Source organism: Charadrius vociferus, unplaced genomic scaffold (assembly GCF_000708025.1).
Source record: "Charadrius vociferus isolate BGI_N301 unplaced genomic scaffold, ASM70802v2 scaffold277, whole genome shotgun sequence".
NCBI classification, from domain to species: Eukaryota; Metazoa; Chordata; class Aves; order Charadriiformes; family Charadriidae; genus Charadrius; species Charadrius vociferus.
The window spans coordinates 65,099-78,839 of NW_009649183.1; the positions used below are offsets into that span (position 1 = coordinate 65,099).

The window sequence follows — 13,741 nt, forward strand, 5'->3', positions numbered from 1 at the left end:
CCGTGTCTGTCACCCGCTTCCCCCGGCACTGTTGTCCCCACTAGGCCGCATCAGCCCCACAGGATTCGTCCCCCTCCTCAAGGCCTCGTCCCCGTCCTCCAGGCTTCATCCCCCTCCTTGACATCTTGTCTCCTTCTCGAGGCCTCGTCCCCCTCCTTGACATCTTGTCCTCTCCTCAAGGCTTCGTTGCCCTCCTCAAGGCTTTGTCGCCCCCCTCAAAGCTTCGTCGCCCCCCTCAAAGCTTCATCCCCCTCCTCAAGGCCTCGTCCCCCTCCTCAAGGTCTTGTCCTTTTTCTCAAGGCTTCGTCCTCCTCCTCAAGGTCTCTTGCCCCTCCTCAAGGCTTCATCCCCCTCCTCAAGGTCTCTTCCCCCTCCTCAAGGTCTCTTCCCCCTCCTCAAGGCTTCATCCCCCTCCTCGAGGCTTCATCCCATCCTCCAGGCCTTGTCCCCCTCTTCCAGGCTTTGTCCCCCTCCTCCAGGCCTCGTCCCCCTCCTCGAGGCTTCAACCCCCTCTTTGAGGCTTCGTCCCCCTCCTTGAGGTCTTGTCCCATCCTCAAGGTCTTGTCCTTTCCTCAAGGCTTCATCTCCATCCTCAAACCTTTGTCCCCCTCCTCAAGGTCCTGTCCCCCTCCTCAAGGCCTCGTCTCTTCAAGGCTTTATCCCCTCCTAAATGTTTTGTCCCCTCTTCAAGATCTTGTCCCCCTCCTCAAGGGTTGACCCCCTCTTCAAGATCTTGTCCGCTTCCTCAAGGCCTTGTCCCCTCCTCAAGGGCTTTTCCCCCTCCTCAAGGCCTTGTCCCCTCCTCCAGGCTTCATCCTCCTTCTCAAGGCCTCGTGTGTCCCCACAGGCTTTGTTCTCCCCACTTCAGGTGATGTCTCCATAGGCCTTGCTGCTCCCCAGCCTCACCTCCTCATGACCTTGTTTCCCTCCTCAGGCCTTGTCTCCCCACCATCTCCACCCCTCCCAGTCTGCTTAAACATGGACGATCCTTTCCCTGTCCGCGCAGCCCCCCTCCGCCCCAGACCCCTCTCAGATCCCCCTCCTTTGCCCATGTCCCCAGCAAGCAGGGCGGTAAGCATAGCTGTCCACGGCATTCCCTGTTTTCCCGGTTTATCTGGCTGTTCTCATGCCCTCGTGCCACCCCTTCTGTCATCTCTCGTAGGCCACCGTTATCAGCCCACCAGCTGCCTCACATCCCGCACTCTCTGCTTTGTACGCACTCAGCTGGAAAGGCAGCTGGTAATTTGGGGCTGTTCTCTCCCCCATTCTCCTTGGGACAGGGGTGGCCCTGGGCATGTACACGGCCTGGGGTGCTGGGGCAGAACTTTTGGTGTCCAAGTGGGTGGATTCAACTCTCAAAGCATCACTGGAGTTTGAATTCTAAAGGCAGCTTCATGGTCACTCCCCCCCCAGCAGCTTTGCCTCCCCAGTTTGCTCCTCGTGTTTAGGACAAGGGGGAATGGTTTTAAACTAAAAGAGGGAAGATTTAGAGTAGATATAGTGAAGAATTTTTTTACGCTGAGGGTGGTGAAACCCTGTCCCAGGTTGCCCAGAGAGGTGGTGGCTGCCCCATCCCTGGAAACATTCCAGGCCAGGTTGGACGGGGCTCTGAGCAACCTGATCTGGTTGAAGATGTCCCTGTCCATGGCAGGGGGTTGGACTAGATGGCCTTTGAAGGTCCCTTCCCACCCAAACCATTCTGTGATTCTGTGATTTGGCCCAAGCTTTTGTCTGTCCATGGTGGATAAGCTCAGGTCTCTCAGCCAGAACCAAAACCCACACTTCACTTCTGTGCCATCAGCCCCAAAATCTCCGTGTAAAATTTCCCTTTGGCATTAATATTTGTGTACACATGTTGGCGTCAGCCTTCATTGCAGAGATAACTGTGTTTCTATTAATTCTGAGCATAAATAGTCCGTTAGTATTGAGACTAACTAATGGGGGAGTCCTTCTGGCTTCAGCTGCTGTATAAGGAGGGACCAAGGAACTTGAGTTTGGCAGAAAGAGCTTCAAAACCAACAGTCCGAGTTGTGATTTGTGGTTTGCTTTGTTGCTTGGTTCCCATTACAGCTGCTGAATGATGAGCGAAGGTAACGGCAAGTCTGGCTCTTGTCCTTTCAAAATGTATTGTTTGAACTGGGAGAGGATGATTTAGTGGTGAAACAACCAGAAACATTTTTGGTTAGCTGACCAAAACCGGCTAACCATGTACTGTTCTTCATAGTGCCTCAATAAAAATTCCACTGCAGACAAAAAAAAACCCCAATTAGTAATCAGATTGGTTGGATGCTTGGGGTATTGCTAATGAGCTGGAGAGCTTTTGGGCTCTGCGCTGTTGGTTAGGAGTCTGCCAGAGAGGTGCTCTGCTGTTTCCTTCCCATCTTCTAATGTTAGTAAGTACTCCCAGGAGGAATTGCTTTCTCCTAACACTGAACAATGGGCATTGTTGCAGTGAGGAAAATTCCACTCATTCTGAATTTGTTTTGTCTCTCTCCAATTCATATTAGAGTTTTTGCCTAAAATTTTCCCTTGTTCCTTTTTCCTGCTGTGCTTCTTGCTGCAGCTTTGCAGAAATTAGGTTAACGGTTGGACTCGATCTTCAGGGTCTTTTCCAACCTAAATTATTCTGTGATTCTAAATAAAGCACATACCTCTCCAGCACTGGGTTATATTTGTATAGTGGAGTTTTGTGATCTCTAACAATCCCGATAGCCAGATGAGTAACATCTTCACGCTGGTTACCGACTTTAAAATTCTACATCTTGTTTCCATTTCACTCATACCTGTGCTCCTCCTGCCTTTATTTACGCAGCGCCAACATGTATTTTGGCAGCTTTCTGTGCATGCCACTTAGACGCAATCCTTATGGTGACATCTGTGCAGTTCTTTATCAACGTGCTTTTTCACAGATCATTTATTTGAAGGCTCCGATACAAAGAGATTATGATCAGGGTAACCTAGCACCATTTTGGATTCTACAGCGGGCATTGTGTTGGCATCGCTGCGGTAGTCTAGGAAAACGACAAGGCGCCCAAGGTACCGTTACCAGGTAGTCATTCAAATGCTGAGCTCTGGTTTAAATAAAGAGAAGTCTTGGTTCAGCTCATATCACTATGTTTCTTTTTGGAGCAGTCACAGCAGATAAGGCGATGGAGAGATCACAAATAGAAATACTTAATACACAAGAAATATAAAAGATTTTGTCTGAAACCAGAAGTTGTTGCTAGATGTTACCCAACTATTGAGCACAGACTGTCTGTAGGAAACAGTTGAGAGGAAACATAGGATCTGCATGTTCCAGGAATTTAAAAATCCTCAGGCCATGTTTCTCAGGTGGGGCTTTAGCGGCTGGATCTATCCCATGAGTCCTTCTCCGGTGGACAAGTCCTCTTCCCTTGCCAGCTATTTTCAGCCACTTACTGAATTCGCATGGACCAGAAAAGCAGCACAAGAATTTCACCAGGAGTTGTCAGGCACATGACTTTTTTTCTTCTGGAACCTTTAGGATCAGGTGTTCATTAGGAGCTTAAAAATATTTTTGTGTATGAGTGTAAAGAAGGGGTTACAAAGATATGAGAAATACATACTCAATACAGACTGTAAACAAGGTAATTGCTGCTCAGAGGGTTGGAAATGTTGGCATACCAACTGACTGCACACCCTTTTGCAGTGCTGTTGAACTCCTTTAGGCTTGGTTTCGCCTCTAACGCGTCTTACTCAAAGCCTCTGAAGCTTGAAACAAAGTTCTGGATGAACTGACGTTACAAAACAGCAGGCTGCTGGGGGACTGATGTTACAGAAACCTTCACACAGAGAAAACACTAGACAAAAGAAAATCCATCTCCTATTCCTGCAATTATATGGTTTGCAAGGCCAAGAGGAAGAAAAGCTTGTGTTGTCAAATACTAATGTGCCTGAAACGCAAGAGAAAATCGTGATCAGTGAGACCCTTCTCTTTTGACAGGCTCGGTTTTCTGAGCAGAACAATGCTGGAAAGAGTTTTCCGCAAGTGTTTGCCTGCAGTTGTTCTTAATAAAAGCTAGAAACTGCAGCTGAACATTTGTCAACACTTTATTTTTAAACTCGACTACTCTGTAGCTCTCCTTTTCGTAATGAATAATATTATGTTTAATTTTAGGGAGTGCAATGTTGCTGATTTTTCCTTTTTTTCCCCCACTAGTTAGAATGGATGCAGCAGAAAAGAGAGTCCATACATATGTGCGAGTCAAGCCAACAGCCAGTTTTGCTCAAGATATGATCAAGTTTGGGCCAGACAACAAGGTAGAGAAAAAGAGATTGCAAGCGTGAAAGGTTTGGAATTTGGTTTCAGTTTTTCCCACAGCAATGCAGAATTCTTCCATTCCTTAAGGCCACGGATAACGTTTTGGTGCATGTTGATTCACATGTTCCTGCTAGCTGTTCTCTGCGCTGACAGCGGTTTGTGGGTTTGTATCAGCACGTGTGACTATGGAAAATGTACTTCTTGCAACACAGTCACCGGAGAAAATCCTCCGAAGGGCTGGGACTCTGATTGATCCTTGAGGAATTCCCAGTGGGAACCACAATTCCAACCTTAGAGGATTGTGGTACGATATCTTTCTATTCCCCCCCACGCAAGTTCCTCCCTTCACCTTCTCTTGCTTAACTAATAATTTCCCTGCGACACAAAATCAGGCACATCACTGAAAGGTAAACAGATGAGTGTAGCCACATTTCCTTTTTTTTGGAATATCTATTACCAGAAAATACCACCCAGGTCAGTAAAACAATACTACTGTTTTCTACTTGCTTTCAGGTCTTCACTGGGCGGGTTGGGTTTTTTTTTCAGACAATAACTGCTGAAACTCTTCCTTGCTGTTATCTTCATCTCTTTTTGGGTTTCAGAGCATTGATATATACATCAAAAAAGATGCCAGGAAAGGAGTTGTGAACAACAGGCAGACTGACTGGTCTTTTAGGCTGGATGGCGTCCTTCACAATACCTCCCAGGAACTGGCTTATGAGACTGTGGCTAAGAAATTAGTGTCCGAAGCTTTAATTGGCTATAACGGTAATCTGTTGCTATTTTTCTTATTTTGACACTAAGTGGAGATTTGATCTGAGGGAGAGATCCTTTACGTGTTCCATTGGAGAAATGCAGAGGTTCCCTCCTGAGTTTATTCTTTTGCTTTTGAATCTTTTCTAGGCACGATAATGTGCTATGGGCAAACGGGGGCTGGTAAAACTTACACGATGATGGGAGCAACTGCCGAGTACAAGCATCGAGGAATCATACCCCGGGCTATACAGCAGGTACTGGATCTGAATAGGAAAAGAGGCTGGAAGAAATAACAAGGACATCTCTTGCTGATACGTATAAAAGTGTTTTAACACGGTGTTTTATGTTTATCTCCACCAGTCCTTTTTTTTTTTTTTTCTTCATTTTATCTAGGTGATGGTCATTAAAGAAATAAAGGAGCCTGTAAAACATAGTTACTTTGTACCTTTGTTTTACTACACCGTGATCTTGGGCACGGTGACTTTTCAGAGGATTGGGATGGTGTCGGCTTGAAACATGCTGATTTGTGGGTCTTGTTGCTGCATAGACAGGTCCCTCTCCAGAGGCGCAAGTTTACTATGCTTTGAGGGGGCAGGTCTGCTTTTCTTTAGGCAGTGATACTGCAGAATGCTCTCCACTCCCACAAAGACAACCGACACGCAGGGTGTGGGGCTCCCATAACACATACAACTGGAAACAAAGATGGGAGGATTCTGTAGTTACGTTTTATTGGCATTTGCAGAGGTTGTCCCTCTTTGATTCTCCTAGCTCACATAAAGTACTTGCTGCTTCCCAAATGTAAGCGGGCCTTACAAAGTGCTGTTTTCAAAACTATCATTTTGAGAAATCATAGTAAAATTCTTGACTCAGTCCCGTCAGCCGTCAGGCAACCACCGTGCAGAATTAGCTACACACATGCAGATGCGCTTATAGCTGCTCACAAAGTTATAAATAGCTTCTCTGGAAAGCCACAAATAGCTAATAATTCTGTTTGTGAACTAGCACCGCCACTGACAAACTCTTTGTCTTTGTGTAGGTCTTCAAAGCGACTGCGCATTCCGTTGATCCATTCGTCACTGTCCGAATATCCTACCTGGAAATCTACAACGAGACCTTGTTTGACCTTCTGTCCACCATGAGAAGCAATGGAACTGGTGACATGCAGTTGGCTGTAGTGGATTGCCCACAGGGTGTTTATGTGAAGGGCTTATCTGTACATTCAGTTAGCCACGAGGAAGATGCTCTAAATCTCCTTTTTGAGGCAAGAGAAAACAAATATTACACTTCCTCTGATTGTTATGTTTCACAGAATCATAGAATGGTTTAGCTTGGAAGAGACTTTGAAGATCATCTCGTCCCACCCCCCTGCCCTAGGCAGGGACACCTCCCCCCAGCCCAGGTTGTTCCAAGCCCCGTCCAACCTGGCCTTGAACACCTCCAGGGATGGGGCAGCCACAGCTTCTCGGGAGAACCTGTTCTAGTGCCTTAGCACCCTCAAAGTGAACAATTTCTTCCTAATATCGCATCTAAATCTCCCCTCTTCCAGTTGGAAGCCATTCCCCCTCGTCCTATCGCTACATGCCCCAGTCCTTCCCCAGCTCTCCTGGAGCCCCTTTAGGCACTGGAAGGCCTCCCCAGAGCCTTCTGTTCTCCAGGCTGAACAACCCCATCTCTCTCAGCCTCTCCTCATAGGAGAGGTGCTCCAGCCCTCACAGCATCGTTGTGGCTTCCTCTGGCCCTGCTCCAACAGGTCCATGTCTTTCCTATGTTGGGGGCTCCAGAGCTTTATTGGCTTAGCTGAGGGAGGAGGCAGTAGAGCAGGAGGTGGGTGGCCGGGACATCTAGAGGGAGGTTTAACCCTCCTTGTTCTTTTTATTGTGGGTAGAAGAATTGGTAACTCTTTGTAGCCATGTTCTTGCAAGGAAAATGTCCCTGGAACAGAGATTCTGGAAGATCTCCATGGAGAAACACCATTTTTAGCATACACCAGAGCAAATCAAGTGATGGAGGAAATATTTTGGGGTGAGATCACAGAACGTATTAGCATTGGCTATTCCAGGCAGCACCAAAATAGCGAAGGCGGCCACAGAATCTGCCTTCATTTCAGAAGACTTGTCTGAAATACCACCTCCCCAGCCCCTTCAGCAGATTGAGATCCCCGACAGCCAAAAAGACGACTTGTCATTACCCTGGTTACCATATAAAGGTGTCAGTGAGTGACTTAGTACAAAGCGTGTGATATTTGGGGTCCTTTTAGACCCACCAGCTGACCTACGCTGGAATTTCTTCCTGAGAAACACACCTGCCTGTCCTAGCCATGTCAGTGCTCCAAGAAAAGAGTCCTACCAGTGACATCCATCTTTGGCAGATAGTTTGGGATGGTCACGGCACAGGTGCCGTTAGTCAGATTTTCCAGCAGGGCATTCACACAATGGGTTAGATTTGTGAAAGGAGTTTGCTCACTTATTTCTGCATCTTTCCTTTTCTTGTGGGTGCTTTAGTTCATAAAGAAAACCTGAATAAATAATTGGTCCTGTAAGCAGGAAGCATGTTCTTACCAGGAGCCGTCTGGTGTCCTTAAAATCTTTCACTTTGAAATAATGGGACCGTGGTGTCCTAAGCCAGCCTTTGTGATGACGAGCTTTTTAAAGAGCAGAAGGATGATAATGCAGCTTAACTTGAGATCTGTTGACAGAAGAAGTGCAAGTGGTGCCTGGGGGTCCCTTCGGGTCCTTAGATGAGTTCTACCTGGGGTTCTAAGCTCACAGAGAAAGCTCCAGGCTTTGAGGAGGCTGCCCGCTACGCTGTGACTGTTTCTTCGTCTGGGGAGTGGGGTTGATAGTATTTCCTTAGAGATCTTCACGTTCATTCTTGGTCTTGGATTTACAATCCCTAGTGTGGAGCTGGTCACTGACCTTCAAAGGTCGTTGTCCTTCGAGACCCAGGTGGACAGTCGGCCGTGAAACCTGTCGACAAGTGCATTTCTGTGCTGTAGACCCTTCCGTTTTCTTTTCTGCCTCACCAGCCTGGCAGCCCAGCTCTGTGATAGACTGGAGCTCCTAACAGGCAGTTGCAACATCATTTTCAATGTTGCTTTCTTTTCCCGTAAGTAGGCATTACAAATTCGCGGCCATCACATATGTGTGAGTTTTCTGTGTGACATTTGAAGCTCGGGGAGCTCTTTGGTTTTCTAGAAACTGAAACGGCCAAGGAGGGGGGAGGGGGTATTACCTCTGAGCAAGGCTTGCCTGGCTGTTCCTCAAAAAGCCACAGATCTGTGAGCTGAGCCTTGAAAGTGGAAATGCAGATAATGTGGTCTCCGGTAAAAGGCATTATTACAGTAAACGGGGACCTTTACCAACCGCACTGTGAAATGCTTTGAGAGGCCTTTGAGTAAGAAAGCGAGGCAAATATGGTGAGCTCCTGCTCTGGCTGCTGTAACCAACTGATGGGTGTTAACAGGCTCTGCAGGGTGAAGATTGAAACCACTGTTTATTTAACTGTGTGGATTTCTAACTTTCCGTTCTTCTACCCATACAGAAATTTAAAAACACTGTCTTGAATTTTGGCTTCATTTGCAGGGCGAGACCAACAGAGTGATAACGGAGCACACGCTGAATAAAAATTCATCCAGGTCCCATTGCATCTTTACTATTTATATCGAGGTAAGAGCTCCAGCGGGTTTTCTAAGGACTCAAATGGCCGAGAATCTTTACATGTCTTGTTTTTACTGTATTTCAGTTTTGTCTACTGGGAAGTACAGTTTATATTCTTTTCCCCCTCAGTCTCGTTTCAGAGTTTTCTCAGACGTCAAATGCATTAACTCTAAAATCAACTTAATAGATCTGGCAGGCTCAGAGAGACTGAGCAAGACTGGAGTAAGTAATGGAAGAAATATTTTAGTCCATGGTGAACAGTCTGGTAATCAACATAGTGGAGGTGAAATTACGGGTTTTCCCCACAACAGAATTCAGCCTGTGATAAATGGGAGAGACTGTGACGAGTTGTAAGTCACATTAACACACGAGAGAGTGCTCAGTTGTTTGCAGCTGCTGTGTATAATTCCTAAATCCACATGTGTGACTCGTGTCCTGAGTATGTCTTCCAACCTGACCCAGATTCAGTTAGTTTGTCTGACTCTGTTATTTCTCCGTAGAAAAGAGGGGCAGAGCCATCAACTGTTAAGACAAAGAACCCCCGATTTTCCTCTTCATTCCATGAGGGGCAGTACCAATCCCCCATTTCTGGTCACAGCAGGCAAACTGTTGAAACTTTCTTAGAGAATTAGGGCTCAACAACAGAAAGCTCCTCAGGTCTCCTGTGACGTTCCGTATTGCTCAGGATAGAAATTGCTTCAGCCCTATGAAAAATACATAATTTACCCTTTGGGAAGGAAAGCCAGTGGTCCTGGTAGACTTGTAATGAAAAACTGAGCTCTCAAAACTTGTTTTCAAACTGAAGAAAGCTCTAGATCGTGAATTTATTTGGTCTGAATTAGCTCCTTACCCTCACAGTCAAGCAGAGTTGTCCCCTCAGTGCGGAATATGCTCTCTTCTGCAGTTCAGCCAGAAACACGTGTTGTGGACGCTTTGCCTTTTGATCTTTGTTGCAGTCTGAAGGACAGGTTCTGAAAGAAGCCACGTACATCAACAAATCTCTCTCGTTCCTTGAGCAAATCATCATTGCCCTGGCCGATCCTAAGAGGGACCACATCCCTTTCCGGCAGAGCAAGCTCACTCACGTTCTCAAGGACTCGCTAGGTAAGAGCTGTGCATCGCAACAGCCCCGAATACGCTTCTTAGAAAACAGTGTTGTTTCAATGAGCATATTAAGTCCTAAGGCTGTAACATATAAACACATGGAACTCATCATCCTTCAAAGGAGGTCGGTTTTGCCTCATCAAATAAAACAGCAGGGGCAGGAGACAGTACAAAGCCCACACAGATCAAACCAGTAGAATTTCACAAAACTTTCGTTAGAATACCTTAAAAAAACCTACCACCAAAAAAACCCCAGCGTGTTACAAGCCTTTCCAGATGCTCCTGCTTTAGCATCAGGCTAAAGATGATAAACCTGATGCTGTGGTGCACGGAGAATCCACAGGAAAGGCTTACGCTCTTGGAATGCAGGCTGGAGACACGGGAGGAGAAAGCGGCTGAAAACAGGCCGTAGGCATTTGTGTGGCATAACTGAAGTCATCAGAACGGAGAGTGACGTTTGAGGCATTCCGAGCACAAGTCTTGCGTTGTTGCTTTTAGGAAAGGCAGTGACTATATCCCGCCAGATTCCCCGCTATTAGATTTAGGCTGAGGGCTTTTCAAATCCTCTGCTCTGGTTTTCCCGATTTCAGGCTTTCACGGTTTGTATTCCCATCTTCTTACCGCATCATCGCCACGTGAGAAACACATTTCACCTTTGTTCTTAAGTCATTCTGTGCCACTGTGTTTCTGTACGCATGGGAACTTCAGAGGGACAGTAACAAACTGGCTGTGTTCTTTGTTCCTTCTTTAAATCATTTCTTTTTTTTTAAACGAGTTTTTTGTATTTGTAGTAAAAATGTTATGTTACCAGCAGCAACAGGTATAATTCTGTGTAAAGCTGCGGGTAGGACCAGAGAGGATTTCCCCGCATACCAGGGGAGTAGTCCACAACATAACATCTCTGTTAAGAGGTGAATCTTACCACAAAAATTAAGGACTCCTATGTATGCCTGGACGCCGTCCTGTGCAATCTGCTGTAGGTGACCCTGCTCTGGCAGGGAGGTTGGACTAGATGGTCTCCAGAGGTCCCTTCCAACCTCTGATCATTCTGTGATTCTGTGATTCTTTTCCTCTATTTTAGTCAGCACATAATAGAATACGTTCCAGAAAAGGAAACAACAACAACAAAAAAACCCTCCTGAATTACATTCTTTGCTTTTTTTTTTTTATTATTTAATTTTTCCCAGGAGGAAATTGCAATACCGTCCTAGTGGCAAATATCTGTGGGGAAGCTGTGCACGTAGAAGAGACCGTAAGTTGAACTGATTGCTGCAGAATTAAACTCTTGTTCCTGCTACTGCTGCGATTGGCCGTAGCTGGGTTTAAAGAATAGTCTCTGGAGGGCTATGGCAGGAGTCCCAGAGAAACATCCTGCCTAATTCATCAGAAACATTGGATAACTCATCTTATCTCAAAGGCTCAGAAAACAGATTGCTCTCTCCAGCCTGCTTTGTGATGCAAAGCAAACAGAGGAGTGGTAACTGGCCCGAGGGAAAATAAGAGCTTGAAATAGAGCAGGCACAGGCAACTAAAATCTAAGCACACCGGATAGTGTTAATTATTATTCTTGGTTCAACTCTACAAATATTTGAATGGAACATCACATAATAAATCAATGGAATTGCACCAATCTGGCTTTCAGCTGGTTCAAGAATCAGGAATAACCTCCTAACAGTAAGGTTTTTTTCATCTGTGAAATAATGAAATTGGTGAAAGTCTCACAGTGAGAACTGGATCGTCTTAACCACATCTGTAACACACAGAAGGGAATCACTTTGCTCTTTGCCGAGAAAGTTTTATGTACAAAAAAAAAAAAAAACCCAAAACCCACAGACACCTGTTATGCAGTTGTCTTCAAGGCAGAGATGTTTTCATCATCTCCATGTGTTCTGATAGCGTTTAGAAACTTGTAATATTACTGAGGAGACAGCTGCTGTACTTTGCATCAAGGGAAGGATTCTCAGCCTGCAGGGGCTTACTCCCAAGATATCCCAATTGCAGGAATTAACTCTGTGGGAAAGGACCCGGGAGTCCTGGTGGACAACAGGGTGCCCGTGAGCCAGCAATGTGCCCTGGTGGCCAAGAAGGCCAACGGCATCCTGGGGGGCATCAAGCAGAGTGTGGCCAGCAGGTGGAGGGAGGTCATCCTCCCCCTCTGCTCTGCCCTGGGGAGGCCACATCTGGAGCGCTGTGTCCAGTTCGGGGCTCCCCGGGTCAGGAAGGACAGGGAACTGCTGGAGAGGGTCCAGCAAAGGGCTACGGAGATGCTGAGGGGACTGGAGCATCTTTCTGATGAGGAAAGGCTGAGGGACTTGGGGCTGTTCTGCTGGAAAAGAGAAGACTGAGGGGGGATCTTATCAACGCTGATAAAGACTTCAAGGGAGGGTGCCCGGGGGATGGGAACAGTCTGTTTCCAGTGGTGCCCAGTGACAGGACAAGAGGGAACGGGCACAAACGTGACCATAGGCAGTTCCATCTCAATCTGAGGAGGGCCTTCTCTGCCGTGAGGGCGGCAGAGCAGTGGCACAGGCTGCCCAGAGAGGTGGGGGAGTCTCCCACTCCGGAGCCATTCCAAACCCGCCTGGACGCCGTCCTGTGCCACTGCTGGAGGCGCCCCTGCTCTGGCAGGGGGTGGCACTGGGGGAGCTCCAGAGGGCCCTTTCAACCCTCACCAGTCTGGGATTCTGTGTAATTAAGCTTGAAAGCCCTCGATATGTGTTTTGGAGTTTTTAGGATGTGTTATGTTCATCAGCAATGGGAGTGGGTATTTTTGAGGTCATGGTACACAAAGAGCTGTCCACATGCGGAACAGAAAAGGCAAAGATGTGATCTGAAGCTGGCTAATCGCACAGAACCCAGTGTGTGCTAGAAGATATGCTTCTGGAATGAGAAATCCTATGCTGCTCCCTGCAGTTGAATAGCTTTTGTATTTCTGTGTTCTGGAATCTGATATGATTAAGTAGTAACAGATTATGAAAATTATATCCTTGCCAATCTCTCTTTCAGTTTCTCGAAAAACATGTTTTTCAGTTGTCTTCTCTTCGTTTTGCTACCAGAATGAAATGGATCACAACAGAGCCAGTCATCAATGAGACATATGACCGAGAGGTATGTAGAGGAGGGGAATGGAAGAAGGCATATTTCCTCCAGGTTCATTAATATTTAGGATAATGACCTTAAAAAACAGGGGGGAATTCGGTAGTTTAATGAATTACCACTCATCAGGCAAGCTGACACTTGCTGAATTTAGATATATGATGAAAAGGATTAATACTAAACTTTCTTCATTGGTATTTAATTACAGTTACCTTGAATATGCTAGAAGGTACAGTCATGCAGATGGTGACATCTTCCCTGACTCGTGGTACTTCTTTCAACTGCATATGTCCTTAATTTTTGTGATAAGATTCACCTCTTAACAGAGATGTTATGTTATGGACTACTCCCCTGGTATGTGGGGAAGTCATCTCTGGTCCTACCCGCAGCTTTACACCGAATTATACCTGTTGCTGCTGGTAACATAATGGTTTTGCCACAAATACAAAACTTGTTTAAACAAGGAAACAATTTAAAGAAAACTATCTATTTTCATAGAATCATAGAATCATAGAATGGTTTAGGTTGGAAGGGACCAACGAGGAAGGGATCATCGAGTTCCAACCCCCTGCCATAGACAGGGACACCTCCCACCAGCCCAGGTTGCCCAAGGCCACCTCCAGCCTGGCTTTGAACACCTCCAGGGATGGGGCCTCAACAACCTCTCTGGGCAACCTCTTCCAGTGCCTCACCACCCTCAGAGTGAAAAAACTTCTTCCTAATGTTTCATCTAAACCTGCCCTCTTCTAGTTTGGAGACATTCCCCCTCGTCCTGTCACTCCACACCCCAGTAAAAAGTCCTTCCCCAGCTCTCCTGGAGCCCCTTTAGGCACTGGAAGGCCGCAAT

The 13,741-nt window shown here is 46.4% G+C and overlaps 1 protein-coding gene across 1 annotated transcript in view; it reads left to right on the forward strand.

Annotated features, from left to right (window-relative positions):
• The window catches only part of KIF9 (kinesin family member 9), a 34,163-nt gene that overhangs the window by 2,981 nt on the left and 17,441 nt on the right, over nucleotides 1–13,741 (forward strand). The window contains exons 2-10 of the mRNA XM_009888676.1: nucleotides 4,181–4,281; nucleotides 4,885–5,050; nucleotides 5,186–5,292; nucleotides 6,075–6,299; nucleotides 8,620–8,703; nucleotides 8,824–8,916; nucleotides 9,651–9,798; nucleotides 10,986–11,050; nucleotides 12,829–12,906. Of these exons, the coding sequence (XP_009886978.1) occupies nucleotides 4,181–4,281; nucleotides 4,885–5,050; nucleotides 5,186–5,292; nucleotides 6,075–6,299; nucleotides 8,620–8,703; nucleotides 8,824–8,916; nucleotides 9,651–9,798; nucleotides 10,986–11,050; nucleotides 12,829–12,906 (1,067 nt within the window). The remainder of the gene's footprint in view (nucleotides 1–4,180; nucleotides 4,282–4,884; nucleotides 5,051–5,185; nucleotides 5,293–6,074; nucleotides 6,300–8,619; nucleotides 8,704–8,823; nucleotides 8,917–9,650; nucleotides 9,799–10,985; nucleotides 11,051–12,828; nucleotides 12,907–13,741) is intronic.